The 27,208-nt window shown below is 36.6% G+C and overlaps 2 protein-coding genes across 13 annotated transcripts in view; one reads left to right on the top strand and one right to left on the bottom strand.

Moving 5' to 3' along the window:
• TASOR (transcription activation suppressor) overlaps window positions 1-4,256 on the top strand; it is a 51,823-nt gene extending 47,567 nt beyond the window's left edge. The window contains 2 exon segments of the mRNA XM_034658489.1: window positions 130-294; window positions 1,181-4,256. Of these exon segments, the coding sequence (XP_034514380.1) occupies window positions 130-294; window positions 1,181-1,710 (695 nt within the window). The 3' untranslated portion in view covers window positions 1,711-4,256.
• CCDC66 (coiled-coil domain containing 66) overlaps window positions 3,077-27,208 on the bottom strand; it is a 51,471-nt gene continuing 27,339 nt past the window's right edge. For all 12 annotated transcript variants that reach the window (XM_011231206.3, XM_019805151.2, XM_011231214.3 and 9 more), the window contains 8 exons: window positions 26,231-26,392; window positions 22,834-22,978; window positions 21,617-21,703; window positions 6,637-7,121; window positions 6,024-6,064; window positions 4,947-5,188; window positions 4,591-4,715; window positions 3,077-3,213 (listed from right to left, as the gene is read on the bottom strand). In XM_011231206.3, the coding sequence (XP_011229508.1) occupies window positions 3,127-3,213; window positions 4,591-4,715; window positions 4,947-5,188; window positions 6,024-6,064; window positions 6,637-7,121; window positions 21,617-21,703; window positions 22,834-22,978; window positions 26,231-26,392 (1,374 nt within the window). In that variant the 3' untranslated portion in view covers window positions 3,077-3,126. The remainder of the gene's footprint in view (window positions 3,214-4,590; window positions 4,716-4,946; window positions 5,189-6,023; window positions 6,065-6,636; window positions 7,122-21,616; window positions 21,704-22,833; window positions 22,979-26,230; window positions 26,393-27,208) is intronic.

Raw genomic sequence — 27,208 nt, 5'->3', positions numbered from 1 at the left:
TGTAGGAATGTGGATGGAAGGGTTTTGTTGCCTGTAGTGGGTGTTAAGCACTTTCATGGGGCAGGGGCAGACATCATTGTCCATGTAGGTTTTCACATGTTTTATACTGATCTTTTTTTTTTTATTTAGAAAAGAATATCAAGATGCTTTCCAGTTATACAGATAATGGGATAGTGGTTGCGACTACTGAAGACTTTATGCAAAACTTTAAAAATCTCGTGGGCTATCACAACTCAATCACAGAAGAAAACCTTCCACTGCTTGGTGCTAATGAGAATCTTGAGTCGCAGTCAGGTAACTTTTCAGTAGTTTTACTTTTCTTTAAGGCAGACAGAAAAAGAGGAATGGTTTTGTGTTGTTTTCATAGAACAAAATGCCTCCTTTGAAACTACTCGCCCTCCATGTAAACAGCTTCAGGAGAAGTGTTTCAAGGCACTTACCATTCTTATACTTAGCATACACAAAATCTGCTCATTTATTATACTGTAGTCAATACAACTGTTAAGTATGCTGCATACTACCAGAGTAGGCATTTTCTCTTTGAGGGTATGTAAACCTTATCAGGTGCTGTTGTCAGCAAAGGGGTTCTGTTTTTAAAAAGGAGGACATCGGATAATGGGGAATTTAGCATTGGGCTACAGAATCTCCCCAGATGTATATAGCAATTTAAGTACAAGGTAGCAGGGATATATCCATAGCTTTCGTGTTTTGTGAGATGGCCTCTGCTTTGTTTCCAGGTTTTATGTTAAATGAAAGATGTACATACTTTGTTTTTGATGAAAAGCAGAGATGATCAAACATTTGCTAGAGCTAACCAGTTTAGTCGTAATCCAATGAAGCTAGATGTCAAAATTTTTATTTTTTATTTGTCTTGTCAAATACTGAATTACCGTATAACTTTAGATGCTGTTTTGACATTAACCCCTTTGGAGCTGGGAGTTGGGATTTCCCAACATTAAACGTGAACACATTTCGCAGAAGCTTTTAGCATCGGATTATCTGGACATTCACACCTAGTGTGAGTGTTGTGACTAAGTGAACTTGTGGCAGAAGACCAAGCTTTAAGGGATTGTGGACTTGCAGACCCTGACGCATTATATTGTGTGAGTAGTGTATAATTTTAAAACTTAAACAAATTGTGTATTTCAATAGAGGAGGACTTTTTGTTTTTTAAATGTAGCTCTTTTAGAAAACGATGAAAAGGATGAAGAGGATATGTCTCTGGATTCAGGGGATGAAATCTCACAAATAGAAGTATGCAGCAATTTTCATTCAGAAATATTGGCGAAAGAGACCAAAGGATCACGTGGAACAGATCAAAATAAGAATATTCAAATTGAGTTGCAATCGTCTCTTGACGTGCAAAAAAGTTTATTAGAAGATAAGACTTATCAAATTGATTCTGAAGAGCGAGCTTCTGTTGCTATAGTATGCTCTGAAGGAGAGAACAGCAATGGAACTGAACAAGATTCATATAGCAACTTTCAGGTTTATCACAGTCAATTAAATATGTCCCATCAGTTTAGTCATTTTAATGTTCTCACTCATCAGACATTTTTGGGGACAGCATATGCCCTTTCAAGTCAGACTCAAGAAAGTGAAAATTACTTTTTATCTGCTTATACTGAAAGCCTGGATAGAGATAAATCTCCATCTCCATTAAGTTGGGGGAAAAGTGATTCTTCCAGGCCGTTTTCAAAAGAGAAATAGTAACTTTTTTTTTGAAATAGGTTGTTATGGACTTTTTCTGTTTCTTATAAGTGAATTGACAATTTATATTTCATCTAAACAAAAGGTTTCTTGTCCTTCCTCAATGTTTTTTTCCTCTTATTTAAATCATGATGACCTGTAACAGTTGAAGCATCTGAAAATTGAAATAAATATATATATTTTTAACATATATTGTACTTGAATTATCTCATGTTGGCACTTTTTAAGTTTTACATTTATATGTTACCTGTACTTGGGCTTCAAATTGAAGCCTGTTTTATATATCAAGTTAGATAATTTGCAAAAGGATAGTAAACAATGGCTTTTCTTTTTCTTCCCCCTCTGTCAGATGATACCAACTACTTTTGCTGAAATGACGTACCAATCAACTGTTGTATTTATTTTAAGCTTTTGTGTAGTGTTTTCATACAGGTATAAGCCAGTGCTGTCAATAGATACTTAAAAGATTTTGGCTCAATACCTCAAGATTTATCTAACAATGAATGCAGTTTCAATTTAGATGATAAACTATGTATATAAGACTTAGGACTTAATACCAGGCAGCATTATTTTTATCTTTAGGCTTAGCCATGTAAAAATTTGCCTGTTGCTAAAATTTTGGGTCAACCTTTTTATTTGAGGTATTGGATCATTACAATTTTCAGTGCTTCGTATGGTCCTTGACTTAACCAAATTCAGTTTCGTATTTCTAAAAAATAAATAGGCTTCTGTTTATTAAAGGCATTGAACAAATTTGGAACAACTTTGCTAAAGAAGATTTTAAAATTGGTAGTCTTAGAAAAATGTATATTTTTGAGGTGGTAAAAACAAGTGTTTTTACTAAAAATAACTTTTAAAATTCACAAAGTATATGATAATCAATTTTAAAACAGTATCTATTGCTAATAACTGCCTGCATTAGAAATGCAAACTTGTAAAATGTTTTTGTAAAAAGTCCTAAAAACAGGAATTAGAGAAAAGAAATACTGAGCTATTTTAGTTAAAGTTGGGATGTGTTAAGTCAGACCTTCCTTTGGCCCCTCAGAAGAACTTGGAAGAGTTCTAACCTCTTAAATCTTTTTATAGAACAAAATACCTGAGTGGTATTTCAGTAATAAGCTACATAAGTGTAGAAGAACGTGGTCTGTGAACAGGTCAGAAACCTGTCTTAAGGTAAGTAGAAAGTATTTAAATACCTAGGTTGTGATAGAGCAGAAAAATGTTTTTTTACTAAGCTTTACAAAAATGTCTGTTTTATTGTAAAAATATATATATACACACACAGCATTGTACTACTTAATGTACAAGTTTTAAACATTTTTAAAAGAAATCTAGGTTATTTGGAAAATACAGTTATGCAATGAACACATTTTATAATTTAGAAGCAACAAATGTGAAGGATTTGATTTTCTACATTTAAAACGAAGAATTAAAATTCTCTTCTTGATTTGCAGCTAAAGGCATCAGATTAGTTTCCAACTCCCTTTGCTTCTGGAGAAGGCCCTGAAATCACATTGATATGTTAGTAAGGTGTGCAGCAGACTTGCAAATTATTCCTATTGTACATTTCAGCCCTGCTAATTCAGAATTATGTTTACTTTACTTTGGAAACCTGTAATCAGTTCAGTTCCTTGGCCATAGCTTAAGCTTTATCTTTGTCATGTTGAATTTTAACCACTCAAAAAACCTACATCAGACTTTCTCACTTAGATATTGTGTAGCTACCACATATGTGTAAGATTATGTTTTTAGCATTCAGACCAGTAGGGATGACTTTTCTAAGTCTCCATAGCTATGTGGCTGAAATCCCCCAAAGGCTCTTAAAATGGTAATGAGACGCACTGAAGGAGTCTCCCTTAATAACATCCAGTGTTTTTCTTGACTGCACTAACCTTAGTGGCTTAGACAAGGCCCTGCTGAAATAAGAAGTGGCTACTATACAGGTGGGTCACTATGTACATGGTATATACTCCTGCCTCTTGACCTCGCAACTTTTACCTCTATTAAGAAAAGTGCCTTGTCACTTTAAAGGAAAATTTAAAATATTTACTCCTTGTTACATATGCAATCTATATGTAACCAAAGCTAGCATTTAAAGAACTAAAGGAGGATACTTTTTCTATATAATTGTTATTGTGATGTTCTAGCTCTATGTGAACAAACTGGGTAAGCAACACTTGAATTGACAATTTGAAATGTAAGAGGCATATGTAAATGACTGGACATGGAAGAGGGCACTCCTAAAGTGGCAGTTTATTTTTCCTAAGATCAGGGATTGCTATTTAAAGGCCAGCTGATAAAAGTTATAGCCTTAAATATTGAATGTGTTACCAGATTTTATTTTTGCCTGAGCAAGCTAATGAGAAGTGACAGTAACTGATCTGGGAGGAGGAGATGTAGTCTGATGGGTAAGGTTATGTGTATACTTTCGAACCGAATTTTATTATTATTCTTTGGGACTGACATCAATATTCTGTTCTGGACACTGCCAACACATTCAATTAAAAAAAAAAAAACGTGAACTGCATTACTAAAAATTTATTAAAGCATAATTGTGTATTTCCTGTCTTGGGTTTTAGGGCTTATTAATCATGTTTTACCTTTTTCAAATATGTATGCTTTTTTCATTCAATAAAATTGTCTTAATATTGGAACTGCCTCATGATTTAATACTGGAATATTTATGGCAATGTGAATCAAATTGAAAGAAAGAACTTTTAAGATTAATATACAAGTGAATTTTATTTTTAACTGGGATGTGATAAAAGCCACATAAATTCATGTAACCAAATAGGCCTTTAAATTAGCCTTTCCAATACATAGCCCTCTATTAGCCATATGCAGAAAAGTTACATTCACACTTGGTGAAAAAGCTCCTACCTGTCTCAGTTCTGATAGTCCCTTAAGGATTGCTTGCTGTCGATCCCTGTTTTTCACCAAGTTAGGATTAAGAAGTGGGTCCCTGACATCAGAATCAAATAGCTGCCGTTGTTCTTGGTCACAGTCTGAAGACAGATGAAAGTGGTAAGTCAAATACCATCTCTAATAATGTGATATAGCCCTATCCTATAGTAGTCTAAGGATTCATTAAACTTATAAAATAAGTAATATTCAATTAAAAAATTTAGTAATGGACCCCAAAAGAGAAATTCTACCTCTCCTGGCTAAGGGCAAGATTAGTATTAATTTCGATTCTGAATTTAGTGTTGGGGGAAGGATACTTCTATTTTACTTACCATGTGGATTTTGGTACTGAAGATCCTGGGTTAAAGGCCTAGACAGTGGTGCATCTGGATCAAGGTAATAAATCTCATTGGTTCGGACATAGGGGATAAAATGGGATGGTTCAGAAGGCCCAGGTAATGTTTCTGTTTGACTGCCTTCTAAGATCAGATTCTCTCTTTCATAATTACTGTTTTTTAGTGTCTGAGTTTGTTGTGTTCTGTTTTTCACTACTGGAACTGGTGGTGACTGAGACCTGTTTTTTTCAAAAACACAATTTTTAATGCAAAATTATGTATTTTAGATTAAGCATACCTACTCTTTAATCACATTTCAATTTAGTCTACATGTAACACCTTTAGAAACACTAGGAATAGGAATGAGTTCTATGATACCTTTCCTAAAATGGCAACAGAACAGGACGACTTTTTACTTGCCAAGGATATATACAGTATAGAGGAAAAATGAGGATCAACACTGGCTGAGTTGATTTAAGCCTAATGTTTCTAATGGACTTACCACGTGAACCAGACTTGTTAGAGCCACATTCGGACACAACTCTAAACCACCTGGTTCATGCATAAAATAAAATTTCTAACTATCTAAATCTACTGGTTAACTGATTTCTCACTATCCCTACTACTCATTTCTTCATAACCTCCTCAATCCAAGGAGAAGGTCTTTTCCACTGTTGACATAACTGGAAAGTCAAAAGATTTATTTGGGAGACAGTCCCAAGCGGACTGCGCTAAGCACAGAGCCTAACGTGGGGCCCAAGAGCCAGTCACTTAACTGACTGAGCCAGCCAGGCATCCGAAGTTAAAACTATTTTAGCTAAGTTTGCAGACAATACCTCACCTGTATTCCTACCTAGATGTTTAGACCCAGTCCTTCAAATTTTAGATAAAATGTCAGTCATATTTCCCTTAAACCTCTATTTCTCACCTCTTAAAAGTCCCTATACTTTTCTGTTTCTGACTTCACATATATACATGCTTTGATCTTACCTATATTCTGAGCAAAATATTTTGTACTTCTTTTGTCCCACACAGCACTAAGTAGCTATGGAATCAATCCAATCCATAACGTACCTTTCCTTGCCAAAAGCATTACTTTTCAGAGGCTCTTCTTCCTAAAGGGTAGATAAATGCAGACAGGAGTTAACAGTACTGCCGTATGTCCCCACAAATATTTTTGAAAATTTGTTGAAATAATCTGAGGATGATAACTGAGTAACAGATACTGCATAATGGGATTTTTTTCCAGTCATGAAACCAATGCAGTAATTCCTGGCCTTATAAAATTATCCTCTGTCTATATGAACTACAAACAAGTTTTGAATGGCTGTTTGAACAATGAATAGCATTAATCTATACAGGGTTTAGTGTCGAGTGTTGGTAAAGGACCAGAGAGTAAACACTTTTGGCTTTGTGGGCCACTGGTGGTCTCTTGCAACTACTCTAAGCCAGACACAGACAATTCATAAAAGAATGAGCCTGGCTGTGTTCCTATAAAACTTGATTTACAGCATGATGGATTTGCCCACAGGCCATAGTCTGACAACCCCTGATATAAACTAAAGCAAATTTCTTAACTCTTGCTCAGATATAGAACAGCCTTGTCAAAATAAGCATGTGGGGAACTGTTTTCAATCTAGAAACATCAATACATACTTTAAAATAAAATAAGACAGAAAAGTTTTACCTTTTTGATTAGATGCCACCTGAACCTTGGCTCAGTTTCTTGACATGAAGGAAGAACTGGTGAAGTGCCTCTGTTTTGACAAAGATGTCCAGGATTATTTCTTTCTACCAAATTGAGCAGTTCCATCTGCCTTCTTACTTTTTTTTCTTCTCTCTGCTTTTGCAGCTGTTTAGGGTACTTTTCTGATGCTGGGATATACCTTTTGAGTGGCTTATTTATATTCCAATCAGGCCTTTTAGGACATTTCTTCATATGTGTTTTCTCTGTCCTTGCAAACTCATTACACTGATCATTATACCAGCTGTTTTCTTTTTCTAAGTTGGTTCCTTTAACCTGATTTATGAGTTCCTCTTTGTCTTTCTTAGTGTTAAACTGTTCATTAAAGTCTGCAGGAATCTCAGGAGATGAACAATTTAGAATTTCCCTCTCTATTACTGTTCCACAGCATGATTCTGCACTGGTGAATGTTCCTGTATTTAAGTCATCTAGAGAAAAATTTCAGAGGATTAATTTTTAACACAATTCATTACAGTGAATTAAGTTTGGTTTTTTTCCAAAGGCATTACAGTTTGGATTTTATTCCCCCCAAATTCTATACCCATTAAAAAAACTTTCCATTCTCCCTACCAGCTTCCGGCAACCACCATTCTACTTTCTATGATTTTGACTATTCTAAGTATCTTATAGAAGTGGAATCATACAGTATTTGTCATTTTATGACAGGCTTATTTCATATTAGCATAATGTCCTCGAAGTTCATCCATGTGTTTATATAGCATGTGTCATAATTCCTCCCTTTTTAAGGCTGAGTAATATACCACTGTAGGTGTATACCACACTTTGGTTTATTCATTCATCTATCAGGGGACATCTAGATTGCTTCTGCCTTTTAGTTATTGACTAATGCTTACTTTTCAGTTCTTTTGGGTATATACCCAGAATAGGAATTGACGGATCATATGGTAATTATTATTTTGAATTTTTTGAGGAAATGCTGTATGTTTCTATAGCGACTACAGTATTTTACATTCCCAGTAGTGCACAAGGGTTCTAAATCTTACATTAAACCATTTTTAAGTGTACCATTCACTGTACCAAGCAAACCCACACTGCTCCACAATTTCAGACCCTTTGATTTATGCCAAACAAAAACCCTCCATGCACTAAGCAATTACTCCACATACCACCCTCCCTCCCAACCCCCAGCAACCTCTCTACTTTCCATCTCTATGAATTTGTCCACCCCGCCCTAGACTCCTCACACGTGGAGCTATAGGATATTTGTTTCTGTGCACTCCTCCCGGACCCCATGCCCAGCTTATGTACTCAGCAAGATGCCTTGGTCATCCATGCCACAGCATGTTTCACAACTTCACATGATTCAGTCTTCTTTAAGTAGGCTCCACACCCAGCGTGGAGCCCAGTGCGGGGCTTGAGCTCACAACCCTGAGATCATGACTTCAACTGAGATAAAGAGTCAGACACTGGGACGCCTGGGTGCCTGTCGGTTTAGCATCTGCTTTTGGCTCAGGTCATGATCCCAAGGTCCTTGGATTAAGTCCCACATAGGGCTCCTTCCTCAGCGGGGAGCCTGCTTTCTCCCTCTGCCTGCTGCTCCCCCTGCTTGTGTGCTCGTTTGCTCTCTTACAAATAAAATCTTAAAAAAAAAAAAAAAGTCAGACACTTAAACCTACCAAGCCATCCAGGCAACCCCAGATGATTCATTCATTCTTAGCATCACATAATAGAGACCATTTTTTAAAAGAAACTTTTCACAGGACTGTCCTGGCTTTCATTTAGAATATACAAAAGCCATATATAATACCATCTTTATAGATATCTCTTTCTCAGCAAAAGTCTAACTAATTTACATTTTTGGTATCAATGGTAACAAAAAATTTTTCATCAAAAACAATGTAAAAAATTTAAGTGATTTTTTTTCATAACTTGGTTTGAAATTAAAGTACATAAATATACACAGGATCTGGAAAATATCCTTCCATTGTTTGAAGTGCTGGGAAAATGTCTTTTATACCACCCTTCTTGGAACCAAATTTTTAGGGAAATATTGCTGATGAAAAGTCATGTTTTGTTTTTTCTACTTTTAGATCATATGACTTATATACCATTATTTCCTGCCTGCAGACCACTGCTGAATCACATACAACATTGGAAAAGTTTCCTCAAAAAAGACTTCTGAAATTTCCTTACTTTCATGTTTAATAAGAACAGCTATTAAAGCCAGCTGAACAATTCTACAAAAGGTTTTCTTTCACTCATGATTAAAATTTTAAATACACAATTAGCTAATGAAAAGTCTGTGCTGCACATTAAAAAAAATTAATAATCCAGTTATTGCTCTCTTATCCTGACACTTACTAGGTGTGCATTCCAGGCTAGAGATGCCCTAGGACCAATCCCTAGTAAGGCTGCCCAGCCTGCATCATTTTAATACTGGATATCTTCTGCCACTCTATACCCACTTAACGCCTTTTTCTACCATGACTCTCTGCCCTGGCAAGCAGACTGGTATGAACCGTATCAATGGGTTCCTGGGCCCTCCAACTTTAGTCAAGAGGGTTCACAGGCAGATTAAAGGGAGGAAAGCAAATGAAGTCAGGATATTTATTCCACTGGCTCATTCCCTGTGTTGACCTGAGGCTGACACTGTCCCCTTACCAAAGGTCACTGCTCCCCTCAAAGTTACCTCTAACACAACTTTTGCCTTCTAGGTTCTGGTAATCAGCTTAGCTGCTGCTAGCACCAAAGTCATAAACTATCTCTGATTCCCTCACACCCAGTTCTTTGGAAATGGTCCTCTTCTACATAAGCCATCTTGAATTACTCTATTTTGGGACCCTGACTGATTAAATTCTTTTATTTAGAGCTACTCAGTGATAATACACATAATTTCACTATCTTAAAGAATTATTTTCACTTTCCCTTAAATAATGTGTAGGAGTCATATAATTCTGTTATTTATCTGGACATAGGGAAGGGACTGAATAAGATTCATCAAGCTTAAGAGCAAAGTATCAAAAAATACCAAGAGCTCATAAGCAGAATAATTTTAGGTAAGTGAGCAGCTTTCAGCTAAGTAACCCAGAGCTTCTCCCTGAGGTGCAATGGGTTTGAACCCTACACTGGGTACCCCAGCTTTGAAGACCTGCTCTTGAGAGAGGAGTTCCCAAAACATCTAGCTTTGAAAGCCAATAGGGCTCATGTCCATGAGACCCACAAAGCTATAGCTGAAGGAGAAAATGGCTATTCTGTGGACTAACTTGCCCCAGGGCCCAGCAAAGAGGCAGCCAATAGTACCCAGAGTTGTTAATGTAAGTAAACGAACTTCTTTCACATAAAGTGTTGGCCTAAGGGGCAGGCATCTAACTCACCACATATCTAGGGATTTACTGGGATACTATTCCAGGCAACTGAGGCTGGCAGGCACTACCTTCATGTAAAACTCTAAGCCTGGGCGCCTGGATGGCTCAGTCGGTTAAGTGTCTGCCTTTGGCTCAGGTCATGATCCCAGGGTCCTGAGATCAAGTCCTGCATCAGTCTCCCTGCTCAGTGGGGAGTCTGCTTCTCCATCTACCTCTCTCCCCCTGCTCATGATCTCTATTAAATAAAAATAAAATCTTGGGGGGAAAAAACCCTAGGCCTACCCTGAACCCCTAACAGGTGCTATCTTCCCTCCCCCACTCCAGCCGGCAGGTGTCTTCTTCATGCTTTTCCTGCCCTACTTCACAACGCCACTATCTCCCAGAGGGGAACTTTTACACACGTCTGTTGCCCTGGATTTTATGTCATACCCTGGTCTCTGAAGCTGCTATGCAGTGGGTACGACTTGATCGCCAGGCCCTGGAGGCCAGGGGGGCTTCTGCTTGGGGTCCTAGTGGACTGTATTTATTTATTTATGTTAAAAGCTGCTGCCTGGAGGTCTGGCTTCCACTCAGCCTGAATCTAAGTGCTTACTCAGATATTCCTCTCTAGGACACTGACTGGTCTTGCCACACACAACTACTGGGAGCTTTTAAAAATAAAACTGGCTGCATGGACTATCACAAAGGTTTGAGAGACAACCAAGAGCTAGGGTAGGGTTGAACAATAGGCTCAGCGCTTACATGAGGCCCTTCCTTCCATCCTGGCAGCTGTTTCATCTGATGCATAGAAAGCAAGACAGAGAATTGAACAAAATGAAGAAACCAGAGGAATATGTTCCAAACAGAAGAAGAAGATAAAACCGCAGGGGAAAAAAACCTTAATGAAACAGTTTACCTAATAGAGTTCAAAGTAATGGTGATAAAGATGCTCACAGAACTCAAAAGAATGGATAAACATAGCACAAACTTCAAAAAGAAAATATAAGTATTCAAAGTACCAAATATAAGTCACAGAGCCAAGGAATAGACTAACTGAAGTGAAAAACTAGAAGGGTTCAATAGACTAGATGATACAGAAGGATCAGTGAGCTCAAAGACAGGATAGTGGAATTCATCCAGTCAGCGCATCAAAAAAATAAAAGTGAAGATAGCTCAAGGAACTTATGGGACATCAAGTAGAATAACATTCAAATTATATGGAGTCCCATAAGAGAAAAATGGCAGAAAACTTATTTGAAGAAACAATGGCTGAAAACATCCCTAACCTGGAGAAGAAACAGATATCCAGATTCAGGAAGCATAGAGAATTCAAAATTTGAAACACAAACCATCACTAAGATTTATTATAATTAAAATGTCACAACTTAAAGACAAGAAGCATATCTTTAAAAAAGTGAGAAAAATCAACTTGATACCTGCAAGGAACCCTCAGAAGATTGAGATTTTTCAGCAGAAATTTTGAAGGCCAGAAGACAGTGGCTCAATATATTCAGTGCTGAAAGAAAAACTTCCAGCCAAGAATATGTTATGTGGCAGTTATCATTCAAAATTAAGAGAGTAAAAAGTTTTCCAAACAAGCAAAAAAATAAGAGTTCATCACCACTAAACTGGCCTTAAAAGGAATGTGAAAAAACAAAGGGCGCTAATCAACAAAAAAAATATGAAAATAAAAACTTCATTAGTAAACACTAATACAAAATAAAAGTAGTGGATTAAGCACTTATAAAGCTAGTCTGAAAGTTAAAACAGTAAAGAAGTAAAAATTACTGTAACTGGAATAACTAGTTAAGGGATACAAAAAATAAAAAGATATGAGGTCGAACTTTAGAGTGCACTCAAACTTAGATTGTTACTAACTTAAAAAAGACATAAATTATTATAAGCCTAATGGTAACCACAAAGCAAAAACCTACAGCAGATACACAAAAGATCAAGAAAAGAATCTAATAATACTATTAAAATCATCAAAACAAAGGAAGACGACAGAGAAAAAGGAACTAGAAAACAATGAACAAAATGGCAATAAGGACACACCTGTCAATAATTCCTTTAAGTGTAAATGTACTAAATTTTCCAAATCAAAAGACATGCAGTGGGTGAATGGGTAAGAAAATTAGGCTGCCTATAGGAGACTCACTTAAGGAACCACACAGACATTTTAATAAAGGGATGGGAAAAGATGTTCTATGCAAATGGAAAAGAAAATAAAGGTAGCTACACTTCTATCAGACAAAATACAGACTTCAAAACAAAGACTGCAGTAATTATGACAAAGAAGGGCATTACATAATGATAAAGGGGTCAATCCAACAAGAGAATATAACATTTGTAAATATTTATACACTCAACACAGGAGCACCTAAATATATTAAGACAAATATTAACACACCTACTGACAGGAGTACAGTATTAATAGGAGACTTAAAACCCCACTTACATCAACGGATAGATCATCCAGACAAAGTGAAAAAACAAACATTAGACCTTCCATTAGACCAGATGAACCTCACAGATATATTCAGAACATTCACTCTAAAAGAAACAGAATACACACTCTTCTCAAGTACACAGGGGACATTCTCCAGGACAGATCATGGTAGGCCACAAAGTTAGTCTTAATAATTATTATTCATGAAAATTCAAATTACATCATGCATTTTTTCAACCACAATTATACGAAACTAGAAATTAACAATTACCTGCGGAAAACTGGAAAATTCACAATCATCTGGAGATTAAATAACATGCCACTTAGTCAATAGGCCAAAAAAATAAAAAATAAATGTCTTGAAGCAAATTAAAATGGAAATACAACATAAAAGCTTATGGGAGGGGCGCCTGGGTGGCACAGCGGTTAGGCATCTGCCTTCGGCTCAGGGCGTGATCCCGGCATTCTGGGATCGAGCCCCACATCAGGCTCTTCCTCTATGAGCCTGCTTCTTCCTCTCCCACTCCCCCTGCTTGTGTTCCCTCTCTCTCTGGCTGTCTCTCTCTGTCAAATGAATAAATAAAATCTTTAAAAAAAAAAAAAAAGATTATGGGATGCAGTAAAAACAGTTCTAAGGAAAGGGAAATTTGATAAATGCCTACACAGCAAGAAACAAAATCTCAAATAAACATAACTTTCAATCTCAAGGAAAAAGAACCACCACCAAAGTCAGTACAAGGGAGGAAATATCAAAGCTCAGAATGGAAATAAATGAAGTAGAGACTATGAAGACAACAGAAGGTATGAATAAAACTAAGCTGTTTTTTTTTAATGATAAAACTGACAAACTTTAGCTAGAACCTTCAAGAGAAATGAGAGGACTCAAAATGAAAAAGACATTACAACCAATACAGAAATACAAAGGATCATAAGACTACTATGAACAATTGCACACGAACAAATTTGACAACCTAGAACAAATGGATAAATTCCTAGAAACATACAACCATAGAGATAGAGAAAATTCAGACTTATTACAAGTGAGGAGAATCAGTAATAAACCTCCCTAGAAACAGAAGACCAGGCCCAGATGGATTCATTGGTGAATTCCTCTCTACATTCAAAGAAGAATTAATACAAATCCTTCTCAAACTCTTCCCAAAAATAAAAGAGAAGGAAAACACTTCCAAACTCATTTTATGAAGCCAGCAACACCCTGATACCAAAATCAGAGAATGCTACAAGAAAATTAAATTACGGGCCAAATTCCTCAACAAAATAGTAGCAAAAAGAATTCAACAATACATTAAAAGAATTGTACACCATGGTCGAGTAGGATTTATTCCAGAGATGCAAGTATGTTGCAACAAATGCCAATAAGACATACAACACAGTAACAAAATGAAAGATACAGATCATATGATCACCTCAACAGATGCAAAAAAAGCATCTGATAAAATTCAACATCCATTTATGATAAAAATTCTCATATATAGGGTATAAGGCTATAATATACCTCAACATAAGACTATGTATGACAAGCAAATAGCTAACATAATATTCAGCAGCGAAAAAGTGAAAAGTTTTTTCTAAGATCAAGAACAAGACAAGGATGTCTATTCTCCACACTTTCACTCAACATAGTACTGGAAATCCCATGACAATTAGGCAAGAGAAAGAAAAGGCATCCAAGCTGGAAAGGAAGAAGAAAAACTGTATTTATAACATCTTATATATATATAGAAAACTCTAAAGACTCCACCAAAATCTGTCAGAAAAAACAAATTTGATAAGGCGCAGGATATAAAAATCAATATACAAGAATCTGTTGTGTTTCTCTACACTAAAACTGTTAGAGCAATTAAGAAAAAAATCCCACTTGCAATTGCATCAAAAATAAAATACCTAGGAATAAATTTAACCAAGGATGTGAAAAACCTGTACACTGAAAAATGATAAGACATTACTAAAAGAAACTGAAGAATACATAAATAAATGCAAAGACATTCCATGCTCACTGACTGGAAAAATTAATATTCTTAAAATATCCGTACTGTCCAAAGCAATCTGCAGAGTCATTGCAATTCCTATCAAAATTCCAATGGCATTTTTCAACAGAAATAGAACCACCCCAAGATTTCTATGGAAACAAAAAACCCTAAATAACCAAAGCAACTGTGGGAAAGAACAAAGCTGGAGGCATCACAGTACTGATTTCAAACTACATCACAAAGCTATAGTAATCAAAATAGTATGTCACTGACAAAAACAGACCCAGATCAAAAGAACAGAACAGGGTGCCCAGAAATAAACCCACACTTACACGGACAGTTAATTTACAACAAAGGAGCCAAAAATACACAATGGGGAAAGAACAGTCTCTTCAGTAAACAGTGCTGGGAAAACTCGACAGTCAAATGCAAAATAATGAAACTGGACTACTATCTTATACACAAAAATGAGCTCAAAATAGATTAAAAACTTGAATAAAGGACCTGAGACAAAACCTCTATCTAGAACTGAAAACATAGGTAGTAAACTCCTTGACATTGATGTTGGCAATGATTTTTTTTTTTAAGATTTTATTTATTTATTCGACAGAGATAGAGACAGCCAGGGAGAGAGGGCACACAAGTAGGGGGAGTGGGAGAGGAAGAAGCAGGCTCATAGCAGAAGAGCCTGATGTGGGGCTCGATCCCCTAATGCCAGGATCACGCCCTGAGCCTAAGACAGACGCTTAACCGCTGTGCCACCTAGGCGCCCTGGCAATGATTTTTTTAATCTGAGCCCAAAAGCAAAGGGAACAAAAGTAAACAAGTAAGACTGTATCAAACTAAAAACATTCTTCACAGCAAAGGGCGAAGGAAACCAACAAAATGAAAAGGCAACCTACTAAACTGGAGAAAATATTTGCAAATGATATATCTGATAAGGGGTTAATATCCAAAATACATAAAGAAATCATACAATGCAATAGCAAAAGCAAAGATACAATCTGATTTTAAAAAATGGGGGGAAGATCTGAACAATTTTCCAAAGAAAACCTGCAGGTGACTAACAGCTACATAAGAAGATGCTCAACATCACTAATCATCAGGGAAAGGAAAATCAAAACCACAGTGAGATATAGCCTTGTACCAGTCAGAATGTTGAGTATCAAAAAGAGAAGAAATGACAAGAGTTGGCAAGGAGGTGGAGAAAAGGGAACCCTCATGCACTGTTGGTGGAGGTTGTAAATTGGTAAATTTCCACTATGGAAAACAGTATAAAGTTCCTCAAAAAATTAAAAGAACTACTATCACGTGATCCAGCAATTCCACCTCAGGGTATATATAGGACACTAACTCAAAAAGATATATGCACTCCCATGTTCACTGGAGCATTATTTACAATAGTAAAGACATGGAAGCAACCTAAGTGTCAGACAAATAAATATAAAGAAAATGTAGTGTGTGTATACACACAGAAGAATATTATCCAGCCATAAAAACAAATGAAATCTTGCCATCTGTGACCACATGGATGGACCTTGAGGGCAGTATGCTAAGAAAAAAAGAGAAAGAAGAACACCATAATGATCTTACTTATATGTGGAATCTTAAAAACTATATACACACACACACACACACACACACACACCAAAAAAAAAAAAAAAACCCCACACAGATGCTCACAGATACAGATATTTTTGCCAAAGGCAGCAGTGGGAGGGGAAGGAAGGGCAAAATGGGTGAAGAGTCAAAAGGTACAAATTCCAGTTATAAGTCATGGGGATGTAATGTACAACACAGTGACTATAGTTAATAATAATTCCACAATTAAGAGAATAAATCTTAAAAGATCTCATCACAAGAAAAAAATTTTGTAACTGATGGTGATGAATGTTAACTAGACTTACTGTGACCACTTTGCAGCATACACAAATATAGAATCATTATGTTACACACCTGAAACTAATGATATATGTCAATTATCCGTGGATTTCAAAAAGTGAAAGTTAAAGGGATTTCCTGGAAGCTATTAAAAAAAAATTTCCCAGAAAGATACGTAAAAGATTGAAAGGATTCACAGTAAGCATGGAGACCTATAATAACGCCCAACATGGGTATTACCTTATCACATTTTAAAAAAATTAAAATAAACACACGAGAGTGCTTGGGTGGCTCAGTTGGTTAATCATCTGCCTTTGGCTCAGGTCATAATCCCAGGGTCCTGGGATTGAGCCCTGCATCTGGCTCCCTGCTCAGTGGGGAGCCTGCTTCTCCCTCTCCTGCTCCCCCTTCCCCCTGCTTGTACACTTGCTTGCTCTCTCTCAAATAAATAAAATCTTAAATAAGATGAACACATGAAAAAATGTTCAACATCATTGGTCACTGGGGAAATGTAAATCAAAACCACAATCACATACCACTTTATAACCATGAGAATAGTAAGTGTAAGTGAACATGCAGAGAAACTGCATACAGTGCTAATGGAAATATAAAATGATAGAGTTTGGAAAACTTCCCAGACAAACAAAAACTAAAGGAGTTCATGATGACTAAACTACCACCCCACAAAAAGTATTAAAGAGGGCCCTTTAAGTGGGACAGAAAGACCAAAAGCAACAAAGGCTGGAAAGAAACAGAGAAAATCTCCAGAAACAGCGACTTTACAGGCAATACAATGGCACTACATTCTTATCTATAATTACTCTGAATGTAAATGAACTAAATGCCCCAATCAAAAGATATAAAGTATCAGAATGGGTATAAAAAAGACCACACACACCCCATCTATATGCTGCTTACAAGAAACTCATTTTAGACCTAAAGACACCTGCAGATTGAAAGTGAGGTGATAAAGAACAAACTATCATGCTAACAAGTCAAAAGAAAGCCAGAGTAGCCATATTTATACCAAACTAGATTTTAAACCAAAAAATGTAACGAGATAAAGAAGGGCACTATCTCATAAACAAGGGGTCTAACAACAAGAAGATCTAACAATTGTAAATATTTATGCCCCCAACTTGGGAGCACCCAAAGATATAAATCAATTAATAACAAACATAAAGAAACTCACTAATAACAACAGGAGACTTTAATACCCCACTTACAGCAATGGACAGATTATCTAAGCAGAAAATCAAAAGGGAACAATGGCTTTCAATGACACACTGGACCAGAGGGACTTAACAGACATATTCAGAACATTTCATCCTAAAGCAGAATACACATTCTTTTTGAGGGCACATGCAACATTCTCCAGAATAGATCACATACTGGGTCACAAATCAGGCCTTCAACACAGTACAAAAAGACTGAGATCATACCATGCATATTTTCAGACCACAATGCTATGAAACCTGAAGTCAACCACAAGAAAAAATTTGGAAAGACCACAAACACATGGAGGTTTAAGAACATCCTACTAAAGAAAGAGGAGGTTAACCAGGAAATTAAAGAAGAAATTTAAAAAAATGCATGGAAGCAAATGAAAACACAACAGTCCAAAACCTCTGGGATGCAGCAAAGTTGGTTGTAAGAGGAAAGTATACTGCAATACAAGCCTACATCAAGAAGCAAGAAAAATCTCAAATATACAACCTAACCTTACACCTAAAGGAGCTAGAAAAGGAACAGCAAATAAAGCCTAAAGCAGCAGAAGAAAGGAAATAATAAAGATAAGAGCAGAGATAAAAAGCAGTAGAAAAGATCAATGAAACTAAAATCTGTTTCTCTGAAAGAATAAAACTGATAAACCCCTGGCCAGGCTTATCAAAACGAAAAGAGAAAAGGACCCAAATAAATAAAACCACAAATGAAAGAAGAGAGACCACAACCAACACCACAGAACTACAAACAACTGTAAGAGACTATTATGAAAAATCATATGCCAACAAAATAAGCATCTGGAAGAAATGGATAAATTCTTAGAAACATACAAACTGCCAAAACTGAAACAGGAAGAAAAAAATTTGAATAGACCCATAACCAGCAAAGAAAGTGAATGAGTAATCAAAAATCTCCCAAATACAAAAGTCTAGGGCCAGATGGCTTCCCAGAATTCTACCAGACATTTAAAGAAAGTTAAGACACATTCTTCTCAAACAGTTCCAAAAAAAGAGAAATGGAAAGAAAACTTCCAAACTCATTCTATGAGGCATTACCTTGATTCCAAAACCAGACAAAGACCCCACCAAAAAGGAAAATTATAGGCCAATACACTTGATGAACACAGCTGTGAAAATTCTCAACAAGACACTAGCAAATCAACTTCAACAGTACATTAAAAGAATTATTCACCATGATCAAGTGGGATTTATTCCTGGACTGAAGGAATGGTTCAATATTTACAAATGAGTCAACATGATGCACCACATTAATAAAAGAAAGGATAAGAAACATATGATCCTCTCAACTGATGCAGAAAAAGCATTTGACAAGGTACAGCATACTTGCTTGTTTGATTAAAACTCTTCACAGTGTAGGGATAGAGGGAACATACCTCAATATCAAAGAAGCCATATACAAAAAGCCCACAGCAAATATCATTCTCAATGGGGAAAACCTGAGAGCTTTTCCCCATGGTCAGGAACACAGCAGGAATGTCCACTATCACCACTGTTGTTCAACATAGTACTAGAAGTCCTAACCTCAGCAAACAGACACCAAAAAGAAATAAAAGGCATCCAAACCGGCAAAGAAGTCCAACTCTCACTCTCTGCAGATGACATGATACTCTATGTAGAAAACTCAAAAGATTCCACCCCAAAATTGCTAGAACTCATACAGGAATTCAGCAAAGTGGCAGGATATAAAATCAGTGCACAGAAATCAGTTGCATTTCTATACACTAACAATGAGACAGAAGAAAGAGAAATTAAGGAGTCAATCCCATTTACAATTGCCCCAAAAGCTATAAGATACTTAGGAATAAACCTAACCAAATAGGCAAAGGATCTGTACTCAGAAAACTACAGAACACTCATGAAAGAAATTGAGAAAGACAAAGATATGGAAAAACATTCCATGCTCATGGACTGGAAGAACAAATACTGTTAAAATGTCTATGTTACCTAGAGCAATCCACACATTCAATGCAATCTCTATCAAAATACCATCAACTTTTTCACAGAGCTGGAACAAATAATCCTGTAATTTGTATGGAACCAGAAAAGACCCCGAACAGCCAAAGCACTCTTGAAAAAGAGAACAAAAGCTGGTGGCATCACAATGCCAGACTTCAAGCTCTTATTACAAAGCTGTACTCATCAAGACAGTACAGTACTGGCACAAAACAGACACACAGATCAACAGAGCAGAATAGAGAACCCAGAAATGGACCCTCAACTCTATGGTCAACTAATCTTCAACAAAGCAGGAAAAGAATATCCAATGGAAAAAAACACAGTCTCTTCAACAAATGGTGTTGGGAGAACTGGACAGCAACATGCAGAAGAATGAAACTGGACTACTTTCATACACCGCACACAAAGATAAATTCGAAATGGATGAAAGACCTAAATGTGAGATGGGAATCCATCAAAAGCCTAGAGTAGAACACAGGCAGCAACTTCTTTGCCCTCAGCCATAGCAACTTCTTATTACACACGTCTCTAGAGACAAGGGAAACAAAAGCAAAAATGAACTACTGGGACTTCATCAAGATAAAAAGCTTCTGCACAGTGAAGAAAACAATCACCAAAACTAAAAGGCAACCTAGAGAATGGGAGAACATATTTGCAAATGATGTGTCTGAAAAAGGGTTAGTATCCAAAATCTATAAAGAACTTATCAAACTCAACACCCCCAAAATGAATAATCCAGTTAAGAAATGGGCAAAAGGGGTGCCTGGGTGGCTCAGTCACTTAAGCATCTGCCTTCGGCTCAAGTCATAATCCTGGAGTCCTGGGATCGAGTCCTGCCATCAGGCAGCCTGCTCAGCAGAGAGCCACCTTCTCCCTCTCCCTGCCGCTCCCCCTGCTTGTGCTCCCTCTCTCTAATAAATTTAAAAATCTTAAAAAAAAAGAAAAAAAGAAAAGAAAAAAGAAATGGGCAGAAGACACGAACAGACATTTTTCCAAAGACATATAGATGCCTAATAAGCACATGAAAAGATGCTCAACTTCACTATCAGGAGAATACAAATCAAAACCATGATGAGATACCACCTCACACCTGTCAAAACGGCTAAAATTAATGGCACAGGAAACAACAGATGTTGGCGGGTATGTGGAGAAAGGGGAACCCTCTTACACTGTTGATGAGACTGCAAACTGATGCAGCCACTCTGGAAAACTGTATGGCGGTTCCTCAAAAAGTTAAAAACAGATTTACCCTATGACCCAGCAATTGCACTACTAGGCATTTACCCAAAGGACACAAAAAATACTGATTCAAAGGGGCAGATGCACCCTGATGTTTATAGCAGCATTATCAACAATAGCCAAAATATGGAAAGAGCCCAGGTGTCCATCGACTGATTAATGGATAAAGAAGATGGTATATTACTCAGCCATCAAGAAGAATGAAATTTTGCCATTTTCAATGACCTGGATGGAACTAGAAGGTATTGGGGCACCTGGGTGGCTCAGTCAGTTCAATGTCTGCCTTCAGCTCAGGTCATGATCTCAGGGTCCTGAGATCGAGGCCGATATCGGGCTCCCTGCTCAGCGGGGAGTCTGCCTCTCCCTCTGCTTCTCCCTTCTGCTTCTGCTCTCTTGCTCTGCGCTTTCTCAAATAAATAAGGAAAAAAAAAAACCAAAATGAGGGGTTATAGAGGGAGGTGTGTGGGGGAACGAGCTAAATGGGTGACGGGTATTTAGGAGGGCACTTGTGATGCACACTGGGTATTATATGTAAGTGATGAAACACTAAATTCTGCATCTGAAACAATGTCACCATATATATTAACTAGAATTTAAATAAAAACGTGAAGAAAAAAAAAACCAAAACACTGCATTGTATCCTTTAAAAGGTTAACTTTACGCTGTGTGAATTAAGCCTCAATAAAACTGTTAGAGAAATTAAAAATCAAGAGATCCCTTTATTTTCTAATTTTTATTGAAAATTTTGGTGAATTCTTTTCATTTTTAAACAGAGCTCAATTCTAAATTGATCTTAATTCTAACTGTGATGTTAATTTTAAGTAAATTTTAAACCAAATCACACTTTTAAACAAATACCTGTTTGTACAGCAGTATCCTTTTTGGGAGAGGTTGTAGAATTGATACATGTATTCTTTTTACCACTGACATCATCCAAGCCATGTCCTAAATTTGAAATGTTGTTAGTAGATGCATTATATTCCACTTTTATCAACTGGCAAGAGAAATATATTATCCAACATAATGACAGCTCAGAAAGAGTAACAGAAAGTATATGTAGCAGCAACTAAACACACACAAGATTTTTAGTGCAATCAGTAAGTGTGAACACTGCAATAAAAATGTAAAAGGGCTATCCTAAAGTTTTTACAAAAAGTGACCTGCATTTTTATTCCATATTGAATACAGGGGGAGATCACTTCATAGATTTCTCTAAAAAAGCTGGGTACAAAAAATATACATTTTACCTACTGTAAGCAAAACATAAGAAAATTTATGTAAAATGGGAAACAAAGGCAGAAGAAAAATTATTAAATTTCCTTACTACTTACAGCCCATTGACAAGTCCTTGAAATAGACAGTGACATTCCTCTAGGAACTCAACTGCCTGGATGTTGACACTTTGCTAAGGGCAAAAGGCAATCTTAGCCCAACTCCCACAATCCTGTAAGTCTACTTTAAGATAAAAAAAAGTCCTTCGGAAACTTCCTTTATCTCTATCCCCCTCCCGGCCCCCCGATACATGATGACAATCATCCCCCAATCATATGATCCACTGATATAATCTGAAGGGTCTCATAACTAAGGTTTTATCAGACAGTAATAAATGACCTTTTCCCAACAATAGCTAGCCCCCCTCAAGGTCCTGGAAACCTTGCTTCCAAATTCCTTAGAAACTTACACTGTCCCTAACCCTGCACAACTTGAAAGTATATAATGAGCCACTCCTCATGACCCTACTGCAGCTCTTTCTGCCCACAGGTCCTGTCCCCGTGCTTTAATAAAACCACCTTTTTGCACCAAAGGTATCTCAAGAATTCTTTCTTGGCTGTCAGCTTTGAACCCTAACATCTTTCCTACATTGTAAAAGATTATTGGGAAGTGTAACATTATTTAATTCTGCTCTTAAGGCAATTTCCCAAATAAAATAAGCATTATGAAGTTACATGAGTTCAAGGTCTGAAATTCCTTAAACAATATTTAGTCAACAGGCATGATAAAGGTATTAAAAAGAGGCAGTTATTTAAAATCCTCTTCAAAAGATATTATAAGTAAAATTCTAGTGAAGTGCTTACCGCCAAGGTTTTTAATCAATCCAGAAGTGTCATGTCCCTTTTGAGCCAATTCTCGGATTCTCTGTTCTTGTTTCAGCCTCTGTGCTAGCTCCTGTGCTCTCTGCATCGTCTGGAATAGCTCATTTGTCTTGAGAGTCATGATTTCCTGTTAATATTGAAGTGCACAAAATTATTAAATATAATTATCAAACACGTACAGACTTTACTACTCTGAGCAGATAAGCTCCTACTATGTGCCAGGCACTATTCAAGATACTGGGAGAACAGTCAACAGGGCAAAGTTTCTCGCTTTTGGAACTTACATTTTAGTATCATATTCTACAGCTGTATTAGACCACAAATATAAGAACTCTTTTTACGCACTGAAGTTTATAGTAATAAAGTTTTCAAAGTTTCTAAAACCAGTGGTCAATTCCATCAGAATTCCATTAAGATTAAAAATAGGTTATTAAGAGGTAAAACACAAGGTTTATGGCCATTTCTTGCAATTCAAACAAATGATCCTTTGACTTTTTCATGTACATAGTTATTTCATAGGAGTAGTTGCCTCAACCTATTCAACATGATGAAATTAAACCCAGGCCATCTGCTGCTTCATCAGCTAAGTGTTGAGTGAAGGCTAAAAATGGGAAATATCAAGAAAATGCAGACTCTGGGCTCCATCTCCCAGGGCCAGGGGAAATGCTCTATGCTCTACTCTAAACCTCAGAAATCCCTGGCAATCACATGTCATTGTAGGATTTGCTCATGTCAGGTCAGCTCAAACATGGCACTTGACACAATTATACCTACGCTGCGTGTACCACTTAATAGAGATGTTCTCCTAGCTAACCAGGTATCTACTCTTTTTTAAAAAGGCTCTTATTTAGCACACAGGAAAACTCTGACACAGCAATAAAATGTATCATCAATCCCAGCCAATCACAGCAAATTTATGCTCCTGTTCACTAATGGATACAGACAGAAAGGCCAATCATTTCTTTTAACACATCTAGAATATTTATTAAAAATCATTGCTTAGAGGGGCGCCTGGGTGGTTCAGTCGTTAAGCGTCTGCCTTCGGCTCAGGGTGTGATCCCAGCGTTCTGGGATAAAGCCCTGCATCAGGCTCCTCCACTGGGAGCCTACTTCTTCCTCGCCCACTCCCCCTGCTTATGTTCCCTCTCTCGCTGGCTGTCTGTCAAATAAATACATAAAATCTTTAAAAAATATATACATATCATTGCTTAGAAAACATTTCAAAATGAAGCACATGGATAACTTTTGTCCTGTACTGTACTGGCCTTTCTTAGCAGAGGAAAAAACCCAAGCAATACAGCATTTGTGAAGCAATCCCTTGAAATAATTAAACCTTCTCTAGCTTTTCCCTTTCATTCATAACCTTTATAAATGCAAAACTTCAGTGTTTCTGCATACACCTTCAAAATTTCAAAATACATGCAAATGTTCAACTTCTGATTATTTTTCCTTTAAAAATACATCCATTTTTATTCTATAATGTTATTTATAATATAAATACTACCATGTTCATGGATTGAAAGTATTATAGTCTATTCTACTCAAAGCAATCCACACAGTCAATGTAATCCCTATCAAAATACCAATAGTATTTTCCATAGAACTAGAACAAACAATCTTAAAATCTTTACGAAACCACAAAGGACCCCAAATAGCCAAAGCAATTTTGAGGAAGCAGAACAAAGCTGAAGGTATCACAATCTCAGATTTCAAGTCATATATGCTACAAAGCTAGTACTCAAAATAGTACAGTAATGGCACAAAACAGATCAGTAGAAGAGGAGAGATGGCCCAGGAATAAAACCATGTTTATATGGTCAACTAATCTATGACAAAGGCGGCAAGAATATGCAATGGGTAAGACAGTCTCTTCAACAAAAAAGGCTGGGAAAACTGGACAGTTACATGCACAAGAATGAAACTGGACAACTTTCTTCCACCATACACAAAAATAAACTCAAATAGATCTAAACTGTGAAACCTAAAACCATAAAACTCCTTAAAGAAAACATAAGCAGTAACCCGTTGGACCTCAGCCTTATCAACATTTTTTAGATCTGTCTCCTCAGGCAAGGGAAATAAAAGCACAAATAAACTGTTGGAGATTACAACAAAATAAAAAAGCTTCTGCACAACAAAAGAAACCATCCACAAAACAACACAACAAATTACTAAATGGGAGAAGATATCAGCAAAAAATAAATGTGAAAAGAAGTTAATATACAAAATATACAAAGAACTAATATAACTCATCATCAAAACCCCAAATTCATTTTATTTCAAGACAGACAGCATGAGCACATGAATGGAAGAGAGGGGCCAAGAAAGGGCAGATGGAGAGAATCTTCTTAAGCAGGCTCCACACTGGGCTTCATCTCACGACCCAGTAAGCATGACCTGAACTGAAATCAAGAGTCAGACACTTAACCAACTGAGCCACCCTGGTGTCCCCCCCCCCAAATAATCTGATGCTTAAAAAAGGGCAGAGGACCCAAACAAACATTTTTCCAAAGCATACAAATGGCTGACACAGGAAAAGATGCTCAACATCACTAATCATCAGGGAAATACAAATCAAAACCATAATTCTATCATCTCACCCTAGTCAGCATAGTTAGTATCAAAAAGATAAGAAACAACAAGTGTTGGTGAGGATGCAGAGAAAAGGAACCCTCCTGCACTACTGGTGGGAATGGAAATCAGTATAACCTCTGTGGAAAACAGTATGGACCTTCCTCAAAAAATCAGAAGTAGATCACATGATCCAGTAATTCCACTACAGAGTATTTAACGAAAGGAAACAAAAGATATATGCACACGTATGTTTACTGCAGCATTATTTACAATAGCCAAGATACGGAAGCAGCCCCAGTATCCATGAGCAGATGAATGGATAAAGAAGATGTGGTATATACAAAAAGTAAAGTATTATTCAGCCATAAAAAAGAATGAGATCTTGCCATTTGCAGTAACATGGATGGGCACAGAGGGTATTATGCTCAATGACATAAGTCAGATGGGAAAGACAAATACTATATGAAGTCACTACATGTGGAATCTAAAAAGATAAAATGAAAAGCAAAACAAAAAACCCCAAACACAAAAAGAGACCCACAAACCGGTACCAGGGAAGCAGGGGTTAGTAAATGAGGGAAGAGGAGTGGGAGATACAGACTTCCAGTTATGAAATGAAGAAGTCATAGGGATAAAAGCTACAGCATAGGAATACAGTCAATGGTACTATAATATTGTGTATGGTATGCTTGTGAAGACAGCATAACATACAGGACTCTTGAATCACTGTTGCTGTACACCTGAAACTAATGTAACACTGTGTGTCAACTACATTTCAATAAAAAATTTTTAAATATACACTTACTTCCTTTTGTTTTTGCTTAAGTACGTCTTGTTCATACTGTTTCTGCATCTCTTCTCGTTCCCGTGCTAAGCGACGCTCCTCTTCTTCTTCTTCCTTCTTTCTTTGCTGCTCTTCCAGCTGCTTCTTCCTGCGTTTCTCTTCTACCTGAGCAGTGATGGCTTTCTAGTCATAAATCATAAATCACAAAAAGCACTGTCACAAATTTAAAAAACCCATTTGAAGCATTTGTATTTCTAAAATAAGTTTATCAGTAGCAGATAATATATAGTATAGTATTACATATATAAATAAAGTTAAAATGTCAAATTTCCAATGTATTTGTCCCATCTCTTGTCTGTCAAATTCTATATGCTTTTTCTTTAACCAGAGGAGGGCTGTTAGAAGAAGTAATCCAAAAACAACTAAAGAAAAAAATCTCAGCACTTAGCATAGTGCCTGGTAAGTAGCAGTCGTTCTGTAATTCACTTACTGAGTAAGACTAACAATATTAATTAAACTGAATTCTTCATGTATCAGAGGTTTTAAAGAATTATTCAGAATTTTAAGTCCCTTTAATGCTAGACTAAAATTAGGAGAGAATTTTAATCTTAGTCTCCTTTCTTATATTATCTGCTAGATTTCTCAATCAGAATTCTACTTCAATGCCCTATATAGTTCCCTTAAAACTAATTCTCATCCTAAACGAAATTCAGGAGAACTAAAAACAGATGAAAAAAAATAACCAGTACTAACTTTAGATTTAGTGCCATTTCATATATACAACTTACACATTAAAGACCTTCTCTTCTGGCAGGCTGTACTATGTGATACTGTCTGGTTCTGAGCATCAGTATAATTTTAATATTAATACCAGCTGGAGTAGAATTAGATTCATCACAGGACTGGAGAGGGCTTGTGCTGTACATTTATATTAGAATTTTAATTTCCATTTATTTAGATATCCACTGGCCATGACTAATACTTATTAATCCAAAGAAC

The sequence above is a fragment of the Ailuropoda melanoleuca genome, chromosome 4 (assembly GCF_002007445.2).
Source record: "Ailuropoda melanoleuca isolate Jingjing chromosome 4, ASM200744v2, whole genome shotgun sequence".
Taxonomy (NCBI): Eukaryota; Metazoa; Chordata; class Mammalia; order Carnivora; family Ursidae; genus Ailuropoda; species Ailuropoda melanoleuca.
The sequence above is the reverse complement of the archived record's forward strand: the minus strand, read 5'-3'. Positions and strand labels throughout refer to the sequence as shown.